The sequence below is a fragment of the Haematobia irritans genome, chromosome 1 (genome assembly GCF_050003625.1).
Source record: "Haematobia irritans isolate KBUSLIRL chromosome 1, ASM5000362v1, whole genome shotgun sequence".
NCBI lineage: Eukaryota > Metazoa > Arthropoda > Insecta > Diptera > Muscidae > Haematobia > Haematobia irritans.
This window is the reverse complement of record NC_134397.1, coordinates 155,529,623-155,544,909: the sequence shown is the minus strand read 5'-3', so window position 1 is coordinate 155,544,909 and position 15,287 is coordinate 155,529,623. Positions and strand designations below refer to the sequence as shown.

At 33.8% G+C, this 15,287-nt stretch overlaps 2 protein-coding genes across 4 annotated transcripts; one reads left to right on the top strand and one right to left on the bottom strand.

Annotated features, from left to right (window-relative positions):
• Positions 1-1,825: 1,825 nt before the first annotated feature.
• cactin (cactin, spliceosome C complex subunit) lies at positions 1,826-4,037 on the bottom strand. Its single transcript, XM_075291985.1, has one exon. It carries the CDS (start codon positions 3,839-3,841, stop codon positions 1,913-1,915), a length of 1,929 nt encoding a protein of 642 aa, XP_075148100.1. The 5' UTR covers positions 3,842-4,037; the 3' UTR covers positions 1,826-1,912.
• Positions 4,038-4,550: 513 nt separating this feature from the next.
• On the top strand, positions 4,551-10,643 carry Skp2 (S-phase kinase-associated protein 2). Of its 3 annotated transcripts, none has more exons than XM_075291982.1 (5): positions 4,551-4,722; positions 6,252-7,386; positions 8,217-8,628; positions 8,743-8,902; positions 9,078-10,643. In XM_075291982.1, the coding sequence occupies exons 1-5, from the start codon at positions 4,670-4,672 to the stop codon at positions 9,262-9,264; spliced, it is 1,947 nt and encodes a 648-aa protein (XP_075148097.1). In that variant the 5' UTR covers positions 4,551-4,669; the 3' UTR covers positions 9,265-10,643. The 3 variants fall into 3 exon arrangements, with proteins under 3 accessions (XP_075148097.1, XP_075148098.1, XP_075148099.1); XM_075291983.1 differs by lacking the exon at positions 4,551-4,722 and adding an exon at positions 5,145-5,179; XM_075291984.1 differs by lacking the exon at positions 4,551-4,722 and adding an exon at positions 5,191-5,348.
• Positions 10,644-15,287: the final 4,644 nt, after the last annotated feature.

Sequence of the window (15,287 nt, the reverse complement as noted above, 5' to 3'; positions counted from 1 at the left end):
CATACAGAAAAGGCTGTTAGTTTTCACTTTAGTGGCTAAACTCGAACTTAGTACTCAGCTTAAACTCGAACGTAATACCCACCTTTAGCTGCTAAACTCGAACTTAATATCCACTTTTAAGTAATTTGTAATTTATTGTTAATATTACTAACCCCTATTTTCATAAAGCTCCGTTAGTGTTCCGTTAACTAACCAACTTTTAAACCGTATTATGGACGAAGCTGTCATCTTGCATATATATATATATATATATATATATATATATATATATATATATATATATATATATATATATATATATATATATATATATATATATATATATATATATATATATATATATATATATATATATATATATATATATATATATATATATATATATATATATATATATATATATATATATATATATATATATATATATATATATATATATATATATATATATATATATATATATATATTACAATTACATACCATGCATGTAGTTAAAGGGATTTTATGGGTTTGTCATCTCCCCATACCACATACCATGCAGTATTTCTTAAAGTATGATTATATATCATTGAATATTCTGGTTTCTTCCCATCTAAAAGAATTTATTTTTGCTTTTTTGGCACATCTCTTTATGGTCCTAAAATACTTCTAGATTTAAAATTTCAGACAAAAATTTTAATAAAAATTTTTGTCTGAAATGGATAAAAACTACGGTTTATAGAATCTCAAACAATAACATTATTTCTTGCACGCTTATTTATAGTCTTAAAATACCTCTAGATTTCCAATTTCAGGCAAATTGGATAAAAACTTCGGTTTCTATAAGCCCAAGAAGTTAAATCAGGAGATCGGTCTATATGGGGCTATACCAAAACATGGAGCGATACTCATCATTTTTGGCATACGTCTTTATGGTCATGCGTTGATGGAAAGGTTGATGTTTTTCAAGTTTAAAGTACTCTAACCAAGGTGTTGCTTCAAAGAGAAAATTCAAATCTTCAATCAACGGACGAATTATCGAATGGCATATAATTCAACCTTAATAAATGAAGAAATGAAATAATCAAGTTGAGATTCATTATGTGCCTATTTTGTATGAATTAAAATGACGAAATATGTACCTTTCAAAGGAAATTAATTCCATACATAGCTTGTTTTTATAGATCAGTAAAATTTAATAATTCTTAATTTGACGTAATTGAATATTAACTTACTGAAAATCAGCTTTTTATACGGTTATATTTTTTAATCAATTGATTTAGAAATATATAAAGTTTCGCAATCAAAACGTTGGATCCTCTCCATCTATAATTTGACAAGACTTGATAAAAATGTAATCGTCTTCATATATATTTTTGCACTTTGGTGAAAGCCCCGAACATAGTACTCACCTTTAAGGTGGATATTAAGTTCGAGTTTAGCCGCTAAAATTGAAAATAAATCTGTAAATACAGAATAAAATCACAACTTTTTTTTGTAAATTTTATTATGACTTGGTGGGGAATAATCCAAAGCAACAACTGAAAAAAATATTTCCTTAAAAATGTATTATTAAAGAAAAGTAACCGTGAAAAACGACAGTTTTAGCGCGATAATGCGATATTAATACCGGTCTTTATGTGCAAATATAATTCCTGAGCGTGGCAAATGTTTCGAAAAATATCTGCAAACGGACAATGTTACTTACTATATGTTCTTCCCACTTTATGTGCTTTCAGGTCAATATGTCGATGCATTTAGTTAATATCCCCAAGATTAAACATCCTACATGTACGCATCATATACATTTTTTCGTGCTGGCTCTCGTTTACAAAATATATACATATTTATTTAGTCCTTCATTTTCAGATTTTATTTCATCCTATATATCTATATACTACACATAATTATATAATTGCAAATACAAAATAAATTATCTGCGATATCTGTAACGTTTAAAGTGAAACCATAACTGAAATATGTTATTATGAAATTGACAACGAAATCCTCTTTTATAGCTAAACTCCCATTCACGATGGACAATTTTAAAAGCAATGTCCTCATATGGGGGGCCTGCACGAAATCGTAAAATAGCAAAGTCAGGGTTGTCCTCACATTGGGTAAGGAAATATTGTGGAGTTTTCGATTTGTCTATCAAATCTGGATAGAATATGTTAAATTTATAACCTTGCACGATTTTCGGAGGTGGATTGTCCATGTCATAATGAGTCTGATTGTATTTATTCCATTCGAAACCAGTGTGCACACGATTAAAGTAGCGCGGCTTACGAGGCCTATACTTGTCGGTGGCAAGTTGTATAGCCAATGAGTTATCACATGGCATTTCTACCGAGAATTCCACTTCGTCATTGGACATTCCTTTGCGTGCTTCTTGTCGCATACTTGCCAATTCTTGGGATACTGTTGACTCCTGATTTGTTTCTAAAAGCTGCTGCCTTAATACCTTCAAATTTATTTCATCTTCCTCTTCGTCAATTAAATTGAGGGATCCTTGAGACTCAAATGGTATATAAGTGGGACTATAACCTCCTTCTTCGTAAAGTGTAAAGCAATCATTTTCGTACAACTCCTGTGCTTCATTCTCATTTTCTTCATCTCCTTTGGCTTCGTACGTTTCGGTATTGGACGGAGATTCGGGAGACTCGCTACCTTTTGCCTCTTCCTTTAGTGACGATGTTTTTAGCAGATCCAATTTTTCTCGCAATTTCTTTTGATGATGGTCTCTAAGCCTAGCCCTGGCCATGTGTGCCTTTAGTTGGGATAGTATATTTTCCCAATAGCTGATATCAATACCTTCAGTTCGTGATTCTATTTTGGCTTCAATTTTGGATTTTAATTCGTCAAGTTGTGTTATAGTCTTGTTGCGGAATGTCCCAGATACATCTTTGACTACACTTTCATGTATCCCCTCCCTTCTTGAACTAATGGCTTCGTCATGTTCGGCTTGCTTCCTTTGCTTTTGCAATTCGTCTTCCACAATGATGGTCATATCGTTCCAGAAATCTATATGCTCCCCTTTTTCCAATTCAATGTAAACTTTTATGTCGACCAACAGATCCTCTAAATCTTTAATATGCAAACCATTGAGAATGAAATAGGGTTCGTGCATTTGCATTTCTATGGCATCTTCCAATTTAGATCCGTTAATGTATTGTGCTAGAAGATCTATAGGTTTAGCTCGTCCATCTTGTATACGTATTTCACTCCTGAGACGGGCTTGTTCTAAATGAAACTGGTCCTCTTGTTTCTCCCATTCATGAAATTGGGCAGCCTCTTTTTCTCTTTGCTGCAAAATCATTTCTTCCTCGCGTTCTTGCTTCTCTTTTTCTCTTTCCAGACGCCGTTTCTTCACTTTCTCCAATTCGATTTTATTCTCCAACTGTTTTTGCCTGTTGATAGCTTCCACAGTTTGCAATGGAGCATCCTTTAGGCCCTGCTTCTGTAATTTTTTATTCCATACAAATGTTGAAGTCAAGTTTGAGTCACCAAAAGGATTATCCTGGTCCGTATATGTCTGATATTCATTGTCCCAACCCATACGTTGCTTGCGTCGCAACTCTTTTGCTTCTTTTTCACGAAGACGCCTTTCCCGTTTCTGTTCCGGCGTTTCTTTTGCCTTCATTTCTTCCTTTAGTCGTTTTCTCTCGCGCTCCTCTAGGAGCCGACGCTCTTCTAAAGCTTTTAACAATTGTATATTTTTGGGAAGAGATTCATCTTCAGATGACGACGACGAAGACGATGAGGACGAGTGGTGCCTCTTCTTTTTCTTTGATGCCTTTTTATGTTTAGATTTATGACTGTCTTCCCTGTCACTTCTCTTGTGTTTCTTCTCCTTTGGCATTGTAAAATTATGTTATAGACCAACAATTAATAAATATTTTGCCACAATAAACGTTTTTACCGAATGTACCACTTTTGTTGTTGTGTGGAAAACAGACAGATGATTTTGATTTATCCACTAGGGCAGTTCGCACGCACAAAAATTTTGATCGATATCTGGTGGTCATCGCGGACAGAGAATGAAGTCGCCGTGTCTCGCCACCGACTAGTTTTTGCCAGTCGAAGCCGCCGCCGAATTTGTCGACTCATCACGACTCAAACTTAGCCACCAATTAAACAAAAATATTGATTTAAATCAGAAAACAATTATTAATAATTGTTGTATTTTTTGTCAAAATGCTTATTGCTCTTTACACACTATCAGTTATTCCGGACGACAGTGCTCGTGTCGAACATATCCCATATAATGGACACTTTATATATTAAGTCCGAAGGCATAATCGATACTGCTGCATGTTTATGGGATCGATAACACATTTACCGATTATTTAGTCATCGCCGACAAGTCGTATCGATCCGACACACTGTAAGATTCTTTACAAACACCGACATTCCGTCCGGAATAACTGATAGTCTGTAAAGCGCATTACACACATCAAACGTCATAGATTTATTGTACAACTGCATGGGATGTGAAAATCAGTACATGTGGAAACGCTTTTCAATTAGGATTCACTTGACAGCTCATAATCGCGCCTTTTCATAAATCTCATTCTATTGACAACCGCGAGATAGTTTTTGGGTTTGTCTATAGAATAAACTTGTTGAATTGTGGTGTTATTTAGATTTTGTGTCTAAAATTTAATAATTTGAAACATATTACATTAAAATGAACAATAAGGCCACAAAGGAGAATAACGAAAATTTATGTCCTACTTCAAGGTGAGTAGAGTGTTGAGTGCTATGCAAAATGTAGTGATGTTAATAAATTACACGTGAAATTACACTAAATTAATTGCGTTGTTCGTGGTGGTAATTGTGTTGTGCCGAAAAGGGATGGGGTTTTAGTAAGAAATTAAGAGAATAAGTGTCACCAAGTAAGAAGGTTGCCATATATATTAATTTCCGTAATTGGTAGGATTTGCTTATTTTTAGATCATTTATAGATATATCCTTGAATGATACAGGGAAATCTCTCCATTTATTTATCTCAATTATAGGTCCCACTTCGTTGAATACCAGGTTGACTGGAGGAAAGTTATTTAAATTGTTTACCTATATCGTGTTCCAACAAGCGACTTATAAAATAACCCATATCATGAAGATTGAAATAAATCTGGCAACCGTAAATGAGAGAGAAAGATGAAAAATAACAAAAAATGCAATGTCAATTTGTAAGGTGGTATTGTCAGTTGTAAATTATTTTTTTAGAGAATTACAAGTGACATAGATAATTCAACAATTTACTGCGGCTTGCAATTAAGTATATCTCTTAGGATATATGAATAGTGAATAAAAGAACAGAAAACTATGTGAGAAAATTACTTTGGAGCAAATAAACAAAAACGGTGTGTGAAATATTAATATTAAAGCGAAAACTATGAACAAGAATATTGCCATTGTAGAAATTAGTTTTCGGCATTATTATTTACAAGCAGAGATGTTTATATATATGGTATATTTTCATTGACCGATGCCTCTTTTTGATTCCAAAGCAAAAATAGAGAAGTGCCATATTTTAGTTGGCTTCCTACAACAATGATTTGATTGACGTGTATTTACATAGATAGCAGTGTTTATTTTGTTTTTGACTCTATGCACATCGTTGCACACGATATGATATGGTTCTGAAATTGGGCGTGGATTGGAGTTGGCCGTATATGCTTAACATTTTATCAATCGTTCGGGGTCAACGACATGATTGTGTGCATATGCGATGAAAACATTGCATCTATAACCTTCAAGTCCATGTCATTTGGAATAAAAAAAAACGCACATAATTGGTGTGTAAAAAATGTGTTGTGTCGTCATTAGTGATTTGAAACAAAAAGAAAATCCAAACCATAATGTTATAGTTAATCCAACTGTCAAATATGCACAATCTTGGTTACGCTGTTACAGCAACAATATTCAAATTTTGAATGTATTTGAGCCCTTCGACTAGAATACACGTTGAAGCCACCCCAATAAGACATTTTGACCACAATTTGCAAACCGATTTCTATGTATAATTCACTGTTATATCTACAAATCCCATTTGATGCCTTTAGTTTCAAATACTAGTTTCCCAGATTACTTTTAACAAAGAACCACAAATATAGAGAAATCTTATCGTCTGCACAAACCGTCCGTTTTAGTGACAATAAACAAACACATTAATTTCACAATTTACCAATCATTTAAAAGTCAGCATTTTTTTATAAACAGATCATCATTTTTACAGCATTAATTCTCTATTTTTACTTTTACAGAAAACGTCTACCAAGCAAAAGTATTTCGCAAACACCAACTTGGAAATTAGCTAAACTAGAAAGTACGTCATCGCCATCAGCGCTAACTAACGAATATTTGGAAGAAATGGGTATTGGAATGTTGGACTCTGAGGAGAGTTCTTCATCAGCCGCATCAGCAATAGCTCTAGCAGTCACCGCTAGTACAGATGAAAATTCAAATGAGGCCACACCTAATTTGGATGCTCCGAAATTATCTCATCAACAAAGACAAATTTATAGGAACATGGATACATCATTGCTCGATGCAACAAATGATAACGCCAGCAATCATAGTTTCGTTGATCCAAATGAAACAGCAGCATCGGGAGGAGGAACAACAATTCATTCAAATGGAAAATTAGTTGTTGGCCAAGAATTGCAACCACATAAGTTTAATGTGAACAACAATTCCAATTCTTCATCATCATTTGATATCTATGCCGACGATCAAGGACATCAACAACAGATCATACAAAAATTGAAGACAAATGAAAAATTTCATATGCCACAAAATGCAGCTACTCAACAAAAGAGAATTGCCATATTGGGAATGGGAGCGGGTACATCTGGAGTGGCTACAAATGTCCATAGTATATCGCCGTCATCAACAGGGAAAAATTCACGAAGTCCTTTAGCAACAGTAGCATGTAATAGCTTTTCAAGATTGAACAACACATTGCCACAGAGATCACAATCACCTTCGTTAATGCCATCCACCAGTCAACAGGCAGCAATAGCAATTTTAAAACAGCACCAGCTACAGAAACAACAATATTTACAGCAACAACAGCAGCTACAACTTTTGCAACAACAGATCCGTTTTGTCCCTAATGAGAATTTCTTTTTATTTCGAAACCAAGCCATGCGTGAAAGAAATCCTGATGGCAAGGACCATTTTAATACTTTATCGGATGAAATTATTTTGCAAATATTCAAATGGTTACCAAAGAAAACTTTATTGCGCTGTGGTTATGTGTGTCGCCGTTTCAACCGATGTGCCAGCGATGAATCTCTGTGGACACGTCTTGATTTGGGCGGTCGCTCTATAAAAGCAGGCGCTATGGAAAACATTCTCAAAAGAGGTGTGGTTATTTTAAGATTAGCACAAGCAGAGGTGAGTGTGACACAAAATATATAAAGAAATATATTTTAATATGAAAGTATTGTTTTCGCTAATTTTTTTTTTTATCAGAACATTGATTTTGGATAAAGCCAAATTCGAGTAATTTTGAGAATGTCATGCATTTTATGCATAAATCGATGATTCTGAGAATATGTAAAATCGATATTTTTTAATATTCCAAGATTTTATGCTTGATGTTTTTCAAAATCGAGTTGATCCGACAAATTGACTTTTCATGTTGAGCAAAATTGTCTAAACGGCTTTTAATGTTGCCCAATATCCATTTTTACCGTTGCCGTTCTTATTTGGCGACAATGAGAGCGTTTTGAGGTTCCAAAAACCAATCTCATCAAGGAAGACTAGTAGGGTCACTTTCACAATGTCTTGTTTTTAATATCGTTCTTACTTTATACCTCATTCACATTACACTTTCAAAATCCACTTTAATTAGATTTCAACTGTCATTTGCCTAATAAAAAGGCATTTCAAATACACTTTACCTAATGTGAATGGGCTATTAAGTTAAGGTCTTGTCATTTGGAATCAGTGCGATGTTAGGGTACGGTCGTAGTTTCATATGTATCGTCGAATAAACACACCTCTACAATTGTAGGTCAGTCATATTGACCCTGATTCGTAGGTTCGAACGTTGTTGAAAACTCACTTAGGGCTCCTTTTACGTAGCTACTTTAAAAGTTCGCTTGGTAAACTTGTTAATTAAAATTGTAACTAGACCTATCATCATTTTGATACCATTTCTGTATTTTTCTTATTTTCAGAAATACATACATAATTTTAAATCATATTTCAATTTATTACAGCTTAACCATCCAGTCTTTGAACCGCATTTCCTAGAGTCTGAACCAAACTTTGAATCAAAATTACAATATTTAGATTTAAGTATGATAACTATAACCAAACCATCATTGAAAATGTTATTGTCACGTTGTCGCCAGTTGAAGAAATTAAGTCTAGAACATGTAGCACTTAATGATGACATATGTAATGAAATTGCTAAAAACACAAACCTGGAGGCTTTAAATTTAGCCATGTGTTCTGGCCTGGAAGCATGGAGTGTGAGAAAAATCATGGAATCATTAAAGCAACTTAATAGTTTGAATATATCGTGGACGAATCTATCGGTGGATGCTGTCACATCGTTGGTAACAAACGTAACACCTAATTTAATGCGCCTTAATGTGGCAGGATGTCGCAAAACCATGTTCGATTCACGTAAGTACTACGATCAATTTTCAAAGTAAGAAATATTGTTATTGGTTTTCTTTTTATGTTTTTTCGATCTCTATTTTCAAATAACACAAAAACTGTTATTGGTTTTCTTTATAGATTTGGCGAGTTTAGCAAAACGTTGTACACAGTTACTCGAATTAGATCTCTCCGACTGCACTGGTTTGACGGGCAATGCTATAAGTATTATTTGTAAATTTAAAATGCTCGAGTATTTGTCATTATCACGGTGTTATCTGATACCAGCCACAGCATATATGTATGTATTTTTCCAAAGCAAAATAGCTCCATTGAAAAGTCTGTCTTTCGTATTACAACAAACTTACTTTAATAGCGTTATCCATGTATCAGGTCGAGGACTTTTCAATTGATCCATTATTATTTTCATTGAAAACAAAAGATATAAATATGGATAATTTCTTTTCTTTTTGCAGAGAGTTGCGCAATATGACCACTTTAACGTATTTGGATATTTTCGGTATGCTAAACGATTCAGCTTTGGAAATGCTAGAGCATACATTTTCAAAAATTGGCATAAATAAGTTTATTCACAGTTCTGTCGCACGCCCGACTGTGGGTACTCGACGTACTTCAATTTGGGGCCTTCGTACTCGAGATTAGTTTTGTAATCCTACATTTGCATCAGAAACGATATAACATACCCATTTACTATGATTATACATTTGTGTGTTTATATATACATATAGAATTTATATTATTTAAATGTTGAATAATTTAACCCTTTACTCCTTGGACCCTTTCATATTTTAAGTACTTTTTCAAGTTTTGTATGTATCCGCCCGCAAAATATTTAGTTGTAGCTATGAAGCCAGAAAAGCTTATTAATGTATTTTTGAGAATTTATTAAAAAAAACAAGTACATACAGCAATAAGTTCGGCCGGGCCGAATCTTAAATACCCACCACCATGAACCAAATATTAGGGTTTCCTTTGAAATTTCAGGAGGGCTTGATGACTTGAGGACGCTTCCCGAAGATAAATTTAAAGATTTCACCTATGAGGACTATATCAGATTCTGGATTTATAAGAACCATTTTTGTTTGAGTTTTAGAGGAATCATTAACATATCTTGTAAGTGTGCAAGAAAATTATAAAATAACGTCTTGATTTGTAATCTTAAATCTGTAGATTTTCACCCAAGAAGTAAAATCTGGAAATTTTACATTTTAAGCAATTTTCATGATCAGTGCGCTTTCTATACCCTCAAGAAGTGAAGCCGGTCTATATGGAGACATTACCAAATGGACCGATAAAAACTTAATCCGATACACGTTTTTGTGAGCCTAAAATACCAGAATATTTACAATTTCAGTCAAATCGGATAAAAACTACGGTTTCTAGAAACCCAAGGAGTTAAATCGGGAGATCGTTCTTATGGGGGCTATAATAAAATATGGACCGGCACTCGTCGTTTTCGGCACACCCTTTATGGTCATAAAATACCTCTAGATTTCAAATTTCAGGCAAATTGGATAAAAACTACGATTTCTATAAGCCCAAGACCCCAAATCGGGAGGTCGGTTTATATGGGGACTATATCAAAACCTGGACAGATATAGCCCATCTTTGAACTTGACCTGCCTGAAGACAAAAGACGAGTTTTTGCAAAATTTCAGCACGATTGCTTCATTATTGAAGACTGTAGCGTGACAGACAGACAGACGGACATCGTTATATCGTCTTAGAATTTCTCCCTGATTAAGAATATATATACTTTATATAGTCGGAAATCGATATGTTACAAACGGAATGCCAAACTTATTATACCCCCGTCACCATTCTATGGTGGTGGGTATAAAAATATTAAAACATCGAAATGGTTTTTTATACGAAGAAAATATAGTATATGTACCAGAAGAAACCACAGGATATGGCTAAGCTCTAATCAACTGTAATTCTTTACTTGTGTGAATGAAATCAAATTTTAGTTATATATAAGTATAGTGTAAATAAAAAAATCAATGAAAATTTTAGCGTAATGTGTGATGGTTAATTATTCGACAAGTACGTAAAACATTGTTCACTAAAAATATTGAATTAACACTGCATGATGGCAATATTGGGGGTGCAGTGGGTAGCATGCCTCCCTAGTTTACAAAGGGTCATGGGTTCAATCCCATTTTCGACCAAAACATCAAAAAGTTTTCAGCAGTAATGCTGATCACATTTCAGAGTGTTTCAAAACTTCTTTAAGTGGTTTTACCGTAATGTGAAACGTCGTTCGAACTTGGCTATAAGAAGCAGGTCCCTTGTCATTGACCTAAACATAGAATCGTGCAGAACTCATTGAAAAGAAGTTCACCACTTTTGGTGAACTTCTCGCATTAAGCTGAATGCGTACTTATGCTGTCCACGTAGGAAATAGTGTGGCTGAGGATGCCATAATTGTACAGTCGCCCACAAATGATAAAATTTGTGGCTGAGGATGCCATAATTGTACAGTCGCCCACAAATGATAAAATTTCAACGTCAGGAGGGGGTAGAATATAAAATAAGTGGAGGGTTGTCCGAGCCGGAGATATCGCTCTACTTAGGGATCTCCCACTTTCACTCCATTGACTTGTTTTCGAGGTCCTCGAATACGGTGGCATTACTGACCATTCGAATGGGGCAAGAGCCACGAGGGCCGCTTTTGATGCGGCTTTGGCTGGTTCAGTACTCTGTTTAAGAAAGCTGTAAAGGGATGTGAAGCTTTTGTCCAGCTACCAACCATCACTATGTTGGTGGTTGGTAGCTGCAAAAGTTTGCATAAGGCTGGAGAGGAGCCTTAAGCGTCATGGATATTGGCGAGAGAAGCTTCCAAAATTCCCAAATGCTTTAACATTAGCATTGAAATCCGTCGAGTAATTTCTTGGATGGATTTGCACTGTTGATGGCTTCGGTAAATGAGATTGTAGAGTGTAGCGGATTCGGAGACCACGAATGCGACGAATGGCTCTCCTTTTGCCCTATCATACTCGGGATGCTCAATAAATTGTCGGTTAAAAAATCTCGACCAAAGATGACTGAGATTTCATCAATCCTTGTAAAGGGTTTCGTTCGACGGGGCTCTAACTATAGACCACAACTTACCTGGTTTCTAGGATCAGCAGGGTTAGTGCGACGGCTCTCATCACGTTCGTTTGCGAGTCCCGCCGTTTATTCTGGGAAGTTGGGCCTCATGTGCCCCATTCGACGAGCGGCTACTGCTTTGATGATGTTACGGAACAGCGTCTGGGCAACATTAATATCAGAGGAGGACGGGTGCTGAATTAAGTGGCGAAGGGAGTAGTCTCTGAAGCCGTCCCAATTGGGTTTCTTTTGGTTGATAAATGTCCGGTGTTTAGAGGTTATAATCGTAAATAAACTCGTAATTACTGTTAGTGTTAGTGAGCGTGAATATGTTTGTGATTATCAGTAGGAATGTTCTCAACGCAAGTACACTTGAGAGAGCGACTATGTTTTCGTGAGCAGTGTTGCCAGTATTGGAGATTTTTCCCCAAATCAGGGATATTTTTTCGTGGGGGGGATGAAATTGGAGACTTGGGGATTTGGTGGGGAATTTCCACAAATTTGGGGATTTTCGTGGGGAATTTTCGAAATCTGTTCAGTATAGTAAATAAAGTTTAGAGTTAAGGTTTATATGATATTTTTTACTTCTACATGCGGAAGAAAGGGTTTGAATAAGATAAAAATCGATGACTCTTTATACCCCTAAATAATTCTGATGAGGGCTTGTATCGGATGATATTTAGAGCAACTTAACTCGTACTGGTTTAACAGAAGTTGCCTATTTTTTTCAATTTTAAAATTATTAAGGATTTTCCAAAGCAGAGCCTATTCCTTTAAATTTTCTCAAAAAAACATGCCAGAACTTTATTGGGGATTTTTGTGGGGAATTTTAAATTAAATTGGGGGTTTTTGGAGACGAAAGCGTACTACTTTGGGGACAAGAGCCTGGAAAATACTAGTAACACTGTTCGTGAGCTTAAGTTTCCAAAAATATTACACATATTCATATTATAAAGATTTTCCAAAACAGAGTACATATTCATAATTTAAATGTATGACGAAGCTTACACACAAATTTGTTTCATCACGAAATTAATTGATCCAATTAATTTTTTAATTGAAATGTCTTCAATCACAGAAATGATAGTATCAATTAAAAAAATCCAATTAAAAAATTAAGTGATACTATTAAGTTTTGTGTTTGATTTTTGTTTTAATTAAAATATTTTTTAAAACTCAATTAAGACTTTAATTGGAAACATTTTCGTGAAAATGTTTTCTGTGTAGGTACAGAGCTACTGCCCTTATCAGAATATTGATTTTTTGTCTGTTCGAAAACTAGCGTGTTTCCAAAGTCTGTCTTTTGGACGTATGAATGTTTATACTTAGAACGACTTTCAATTTCTCATTATTTCGTATTTCCTAAACGTGGACAAAATTTTTTAAATCATTTGAAAAATAGCGGACATTGTTTTTTCCCTTTTAGAGCAGACATTTTGCTGTATTAGTCTGTCTACCAACAAATGTCTCTGGGTGTAATAAATTATACAACATGTTTATCATATAAATTTTTTAATTTATTGTTTCTGCTTTAGTTCATTTTTTTAGTTTTAAATATATTACAAAGTCTTATTTAAATTCATTTTTAATTAAACTTTTAAAATTTCTTTATCTTTTATATGGAAAAAAATCTATTTTTTAATCATTTTGTTTTTCGATAGTTTTTTTTTTTATTTTATTTAAAACGTAACTATGTAATAATGTAAATTTAAACATACATTTTTCATCAAATCTGTCTCTTTTGTAATGTGTACAGAGGAAAATTCGTTAAATTTGAAATTAAAATAAAAATTTCCGTTCTATTTTTTAATAGTTTGGCTAGGAAAAAAATAAAACCTGAAATACATTTTTGTTTCTCACATAATATTTGGTTTTGCAACTTTCTTTGGCTTTTACTTAAACTAAGAATAAATTGATTGATTTCTATAATAACTACATATTACGAAGAAGGAGAAAAAGCTTTGTCCTATTTACATTGTTTTTGATCAATTTAATTTGGTTTTTCATTAACAGAATAAACAATGAAATTTAAATTAAATATAAGAAACATATTTCTGTTATTCGCTGCGTGTTTATAATGTTATGGTTATTAGTTTGGAAGTACATACAATCAGTTTTCTTTGTTGTCTTTGTTTATTTTACTTTATTTGCTTTAGGTGTAATGTGTATTTTAATTTCTGTAATAATGTTATAGTCACAAAGATATGGATTCTCTACACGAATTCTTTATTCTCAAAACAAAACAAAAAACACAACTGTTGGAAATTTAATCTTGTGGTTATAGGATATTTCGTAAATGCTGCTTTACTACTTAGTAATGGAAGTTGGGTGCAAAGCTCTTCTATGATTATTGGCGAAATAATAGTAAAATAGAAAATTATTTCTAAAATTAATAGTTTCAGTATAGAAAATCTTTACCTTTTTTTGACTGTTCAATTATTATAATAAAAGATTTTCGATGCATTTATCGTCCGGTAATGCCATGTCTTTTTTCAAACCCCGTATGTAGCGTACATTTTTTTGCTTGCTTCTTGTGGAGCAAAGTTTAAACAAAGGCTAAAACGCCTAAAAGCGAAAACAATACATTTTTATGGTAGGGCATATCGGGCTTAGAGCCCGCTCCGCGCCTAATAAACTGCTGTTTTGGAAGTTTTTTGCTAAATCTGCCAGCAATCTGTTATTTGGGAACAACACATATACGGCTGAATACTCAGCAGCAGTGTTGCCAGTATTTTTTCCCCCCAAATTGGGGATATTTCCCCCCAAATTGGGGGTATTTTTTCTTGAATGGGGGGCGACATTTCTGAGTTGGGGATTTGGTGGGGAATTTTCCTAAATTTGGAGATTTTTGTGGGGATTTTTTCGAGAAATCGGTTTAATCTTTTTTTAACAAAATGTTGTTTCTACAGGAAATTTTGTCAAAATTTTGTTTCTATAGAATTTTTTGTCAAAAATTTATTTCTATTGAACATTTTCTCAAAATTTTATTTCTATAGAAAATTTTATTTCTGTAGTAAGTTTTGTCAAAATTTTATTTCTATTGAAAATTTGGTCAAAATTTTATTTCTCTAGAAAATTTTCTCAAAATTTTATTTCTATAAAATTTTTTTGTCGAAAATTTATTTCTATTGGAAACCGTTTTCTGTTATCAATTGTTTATAAATCTGACCTTCATTTTTCGGAACATTTCAGTTCTTTGTCCATTTTTTGGACGAAGCGGTAGGAGAAAAAAAATATATTCACATTTAAATGCTGGAGGGCTCTAACGATAGCCACTTATGATTTTCAGCAATCTCTCTATCACCCTTGAATTCCATCACGAATAACTTTATTTCTGAATTCAATGTATGTCGGACATTTTTGCATACTAATCATATCGGACCACTTTCAGGTATAACCGCCATTTTTCTGTTGCCTTTTGGAGGAGAAAATTTCATCCGACATGGTTGACATTGTGTACGTGTTGTCAGTATAACAACTTTAACAACGTCGCAAAAATTAGTACATATAGGTACATTCAAAAAGCAAAATGTTTATTCAGGCACGCTCACGCACAATACGTATGTTAGCCA

Coding starts and splice junctions, on each gene's coding strand:
- cactin (XM_075291985.1), bottom strand. CDS start 3,841: ATGCCAAAGGAGAAGAAACACAAGAGAAGTGACAGGGAAGACAGTCAT.
- Skp2 (XM_075291982.1), top strand. CDS start 4,670: ATGAACAATAAGGCCACAAAGGAGAATAACGAAAATTTATGTCCTACT. Junction 4,723..6,251: donor AATTTATGTCCTACTTCAAG/GTGAGTAGAGTG, acceptor TTACTTTTACAG/AAAACGTCTACCAAGCAAAA. Junction 7,387..8,216: donor TAAGATTAGCACAAGCAGAG/GTGAGTGTGACA, acceptor AATTTATTACAG/CTTAACCATCCAGTCTTTGA.